General features: G+C 35.8%; 1 protein-coding gene across 1 annotated transcript in view; it reads right to left on the bottom strand.

Moving 5' to 3' along the window:
- Nucleotides 1-2,455, bottom strand: part of LOC109536755 (cationic amino acid transporter 4) — a gene marked incomplete at its 5' end in the record, with an annotated part of 7,353 nt that extends 4,898 nt beyond the window's left edge. The window contains 5 exon segments of the mRNA XM_048663954.1: nucleotides 165-326; nucleotides 441-608; nucleotides 658-906; nucleotides 1,076-1,243; nucleotides 1,456-2,455. Of these exon segments, the coding sequence (XP_048519911.1) occupies nucleotides 165-326; nucleotides 441-608; nucleotides 658-906; nucleotides 1,076-1,217 (721 nt within the window).
- Between the last annotated feature and the right edge of the window lie 3,307 nt (nucleotides 2,456-5,762).

The raw sequence follows: 5,762 nt of genomic DNA, 5'->3' as shown, positions 1-5,762 counted from the left end.
ATGCGAATTCTGTATAAATACACATGCACACTTTTAAACAAAAATATTTATACACTTTTGATTTTTTGCAAAGTAAAAATGAGTAGAAAATTTCACCCGCAACTTTTGTTTGAACATTTTCAAACATTTGTGGAAAAGCAAAATTCGCTTTTCCTCCCCCTTACCTGCTAAAACCCCACTAAAACCAAACGGCAAAAATCCGCCCCTTTTTGACCAGTTTTCTCCATTAGCCGTGTATAAACCTGCCGCAATAATTAACACCATTACGAACAAGTTGATGGTGGTTAGGCAGGTATTGACCAGTGCGGAATGTCTCACGCCAATTCCTGCAGAAAACGTGTGTGTCATACACAATAAAATTATGTGCGATTACAATTATTTAAATTAAATTAGAATTAAAAAATGGATTTTAGAAACAATCTCATTGTTTGTGGTCTTACCTAGAACCATAGCGTAAAATATGCAAACAGCAAAAGCGAGAAAATCCGGATATTTCCCCAACAGTTGCTCATGCATTTCCCCCGTTATGGACAATGTTGTATTACTTATCACGCCTCCTAGAAGAGAATCCAGATACCCGCTCCAAGCTCTGGCAACAGAAGCAGCACCTTAAAAAATCGCTTTAGTGATACAGAAACCCGATTCCTTTCTCCCTACCAATCATGTGCTCTAGGAGAATATTCCAGCCAATCAAGAACGCCCAGAATTCTCCGATGGTTATATAGGTGTAAACATACGCAGATCCAGCTTTGGGTATGCGTGTGCCGAATTCGGCATAGCAAAGAGCAGATAGCAAACATGCGAGTCCAGCTAGAAGGAAGGAGATAACGATACCTGGACCTGCTATGTCTTTTGCAACAGTGCCAGTTAAGACGTAAATTCCGGCACCTACCATATGCCCAATACCTAAAGAAGAAACCCATCATAGAAGTTTCATCCAGAAAATTGCCAAAAGCATGCTAAATCAAGTTCAAAGAGCTTGCGGAAGCTCCGGTTGCCATCGTTTAAATAGGAAAATATTGGGCTAACAAACACGGAAAATTACAATCAATCAGGACGAAAAGTGAATAAATACCAAGTAAAGTGATGTCAAAAGTGTGCAAACAGCGATTCAAAGGAGTTTCCATGACGTCGGATGGTATTTTCATTTTCCGGTTCATCTTGGTGCAGATTCCAGACATCACGTGCTTCAGGATCATTTTTCTGGAACTGGGCATTTTGGTCTATGGAAAATCCAACCAATCTGCAACAAGAACACCATCTCAACAGTTCAAAGGCGTTCTTCAAAGCCCAAAAATATCCAGATTCCGGTACAAGTTCTAGTTAGATTTTTAAAAATGTTAATACTCAACCAAACCATTTTTTATACATATTTTAGTTGTTTATTCATTAGAGGCAGGTTTGGATGGTTATTTAACTGCAGCTCAACTTCGCTAAGCAATTTTCAATACTTACCAGAGGCAGTTATTTATTGTTATTAAAATACCGTTTTAACCGAGGCTAAACAAAGTCAAAGTCCTGTAAAGTTCCATGAAAAATTATATTAAACTGATCCAATATGTTCTGAAATGGACATCGTTTTCGGGGTGTTTTGCATGGAAAATCCACGGAAACTCGAACGGATCTGGCGCATGCTGTTGGAAAAATCGATTTCTGGATCCGAGCGCGGTGATCAAATATTTGCCATTGTGATTCCGTCACGATTAGTCTGGCCAAATCAAAAGGCAAAAAAGCCGAGACACAAAAATGAATAGAAATTGCAAAATAACGATGAGAGAAGCCATTATTCCTGGCGTTGAAACTCCAAGCAACCCTTTGATAAAAGGGGTTTTTATTTAGTGGACAAAGTCACGTGAGAGAAGTGAAGAAAAACCAAAAAAGTAATCAGAGATTAAAATTTTTGAATCAAGCGTCTTGACTTTTAGGCGTATGGATTTTTTCGGCTTTTGTCCAGTGCAGAATTTTATCGTATTTTACAGTATTTTTGAGGCCCAAAAGTTGATTTTATCCCTAGAATTTCTATGTTTCTAACTCATATACAGATTGATTGACAATAGCAGAGCTCCTCAAAGGGCGGCATCTGAATCATGAATTAAGAAGGAATTCTTATATTCAAAATCAATCAATTGAAAAAAAGTGTATTTCTTCTGAAATGTTAGTAGTTTTTCTTCCATTTAGCTTTTGCAGTTTTTAAGTGAAAATTCAATTTTTCACACACTCGCTTTTTTGTCACGACAGTTTTTTTAGCCGCAACTGGTCTTTCCGGGTTATAAATTTTGGTTTTCTATTCAATTTTAAGACTTTTAGGTGTCTTGTGTTTTTTCGTGTCTGCAACGGATTTTGAGTAAAAAGGTCATTTTCATTTAAAGTTATTTCAATTAAGTGCGATTTTCTAATTCCTTTAAAGCTTCGCCAAAACACCGATTTGTGTGCTTTATTTTTATTGCTTATTGACGTCGAAAAATAATTTTATTCAACGAGATTTTCCTAGTTTATTAATTTTCTCTTACTCTTAATAGCCATTAAAATGTTTTTCGCTGCTTTTGATTTATTGTTTTGTTTTGTACGCTGAAAATGCGTTAAAATTCGCAAAAAGACGTCGAAATTTGCGACAATTTGATTGAAGAACCATGGCAGATCTAAAGCGAGCCCATATTGAAATCACAATTTGAATTTTGAATTTCTTAGCCTGATTTTCTGTTCTAATATTTCACTATCGCAATTGCACTTTTTGAAAATGTGCAATCTAAAACGAAAAAAATGCAAGAACCTGATTGAACAGACAACCAAATTTCGTGTGAAAATCCTGTGAGTTTTAGGGGAAAAACAAACCTGGTACCAATGAACCTTCATCCAAAGAGCCTGCAGCTTCATGGCAAAAAAATGTTTCAGTTTAACCGGCTTGAACTGAAGCTGAGCTTTAGAACTTCAAAAAAAAGTCATAATTTTCTCGTGTAAACGATCGCACATTTCAATCAAACTTCCGTTGAATGCGTAGCCGAAGAACAAAATTAATTAAAACTAGAGCCAATTAAAATGGGATTAAGTAAGATATAAGTGCGCGATAGGAGATGATTTTTCTCGGATGCTTTAATTCATGCTAAGCCTGTTGATATACAAAATTGTTAAAGAATTTATTCAAATCATTGCTGCGGGTAGCCGGTCAGTTAACCCGGCCCGAGTGGATGTTTATATCCACTTATTTGCATAAAGTGGTCGGATGTGTTATCACTTCAGTTACCAAGATTGAGACAAATTTCTGCAGAGTCGCATGTCAATTAATTGTTTAGGAAAATTGCTAATTGCAATCGTTTTAGCTTTAGAGATTTTTGGGGACCATTTCCGAATACTTTGTATATCGACTGGCAGAAGCTGCTTTTGAACCATCCTGTATTTATGGGGTTCTTTCTCATAGTTCAACTAGTAAAAATTTGCTGAAACAGTCGTAAAATTTACGTGACTTTCTCGTTTAAACGTGGAAAGATGCAAGTTTCTAAAATGTCTTTACCTTCGTATGAAGCATTACAAATATTTCCATTACGATAATTTGCTCGAACCAATCATGCTGCCTGCTGGGAGCTTTTCTACATTGTAAAGCGGCAACATCGGTTAATTTTATACCATCTCGTGATGGTCGCGGATCGACACCATGACCTTCCACGGTCAATGCTTCTTCAGGCGTTAAGACAGCAGCCCAGCAGCTGCCTATTCGATCATCTATTGCAACACTAAAACCAATCACTTTTCGATTAATATTCTCAATCAAATCAAATGTTTAGTCGACGCTCAGAGCCAGCAAATGGACATTTTTTTTTATCTTACTAGATGATTTTTGAACATTTTTTAACAAGAACAAGATCTGTTTCAACATCGACTTGAATCGTCCTTAAATTTGAAGACGTCGCATTGAATGGACTATTTTTGAATGATTCTGCTCTTATTTAACTGAAAAAAACGACTCGTTTAAGTAAATCTCGATATTTAAAAATGAAATGGCGAAGCAGAGGATTTTCTTCTCAATCCATTGATAATTTGCCATTTTCTATTTGCATTTTATCTCAAATTTTTCGAGTTTATGGCCTTCTGTGGTTTTCTGCACACTCACGTTTTGTGCACGTTCAAGTAAGCGTTTTGAAAAACACAAACTTTATTTACAAACTCCAATTTTATTTTTAATTTACTCCGGAAATTTTTGATCCCGAATCGCTGCTCTTAGTTCGTCTGTATAACCGAAAAAGTGTTTTATTTAGAAATTTGAAATTGTTTTCTATAAGTTATGAGAAATTTCCCGATTCAACATTGATTTGCCCATTTCACTTTCTGCGTCTTTTTTCCTAAATGTTCACACTTGAAAGCTATGATCAAGGTGTAGTCAAGAAAATTTTAATTTCATGATTTTGAGAGTTTCTTAGTGGAATTTGTCTGCAAAACTCTTTGAAAAAGCAAACGATTTTCACTAGTTTTCTAGAGCAATTTTGTTGCGTTCTAAATATAACTTTTCCTCCAACCATTTCGACACAAAATATACAAAGTAACAAAACCTTTTGTTTTCAATTGCATTTTAAACGATTTAGAGCGAACACTGACCAAATTGTTCAAAAAATGACCATCACTTCATTCAGCTTCGGGTTGTTTTTGACTTTTTTGAACGCGTAGTTTTTTTTGTTTTAATTCCATCGCTTTGAACGTTTTTTCTTAATTACAAAAACTGTCCTTAGAAATGCGAATTACTGTTAGCACTGAGGAATGCATTTTAATCATAATTTTTCCGATTTATTTTATTGCTTCCGTTAGTTCGAGAAACCGTAGTTTGCTTCCTGTTGTTGGCGAGTTAAAGCGATTTTGCGCCTCTACCTTTTTTGTCTACTAAGTCAGGAACTTGTTTAAAAAAATATTTGAACAAGCTTGGCAAAAACTGCGCTAAAAGTAAAAGTGTTTTTTCAACTCTCGTAAATAAAGCACACACAGATCGTGAATGAAGTTAATGTTTTCACCGAATTATATTTTTTTCCTGTAATCCAGTTTTTCCATCTCATCCCGCTCGGTATTTCCTGGAAATAATTAGATCGCAAATAAATCTCGTCTCCATATAATTTGCAGATGGAAAAATCAGCACCGCAAATTATATCATTAAACACATCCATACGTAATTATTTATTTACAGCGTCTAATTTAAAAAAAGGCACGGAATTAGCCGAAGTAACTGTCCAACGCTGCGGGTTTCGACAACACGGCGCCAGCAAACCATCAAGATTACCAACGATTAAAGAAGACGATCTCGGCTGAAAAGCAACACAAAATGCGAATATTTTAGTGAAATGTTGATCGAATCTTTGATTGGTTACATTAGTGGCGCTCAAATGAACATCTCCGGTCTAGTTAAAGCTTGATTGATTCTCCTTATGAAGTTAGGACGCAAAAAATGTTCTGTCTTTTTGCCCAATTTCCGCACAACAAAATGCAAATTATTCGAATTTTTACACTCAGGAATACAGGAATTTTTTGAAGAAGATCGGGCAATCTTTTGAAAAATGAGTTTGAGAGTTTGCGAGGGAGACGTTCAAAAATCAGTTAGTTCATTTCAAACCGCAAGAAACGGAAAGTTGATGATTTTTGCCCCAGAAAGAGCGGATTTTTCGGTAGATTCTGATGTTCCTACTCCGGCCATCATTAGGGATTTTTAGAACAATATCGACTATTGAGTCATAATGATCAAAACAAGTTGGACATGTTTACGACGTTAAACGTCCAAAAATCAGTTT

Source organism: Dendroctonus ponderosae, unplaced genomic scaffold (assembly GCF_020466585.1).
Source record: "Dendroctonus ponderosae isolate FM_Combo_2020 unplaced genomic scaffold, Dpon_F_20191213v2 Dpon_F_20191213_2, whole genome shotgun sequence".
In the NCBI taxonomy this organism is placed as follows: Eukaryota; Metazoa; Arthropoda; class Insecta; order Coleoptera; family Curculionidae; genus Dendroctonus; species Dendroctonus ponderosae.
The sequence above is the reverse complement of the archived record's forward strand: the minus strand, read 5'-3'. Positions and strand labels throughout refer to the sequence as shown.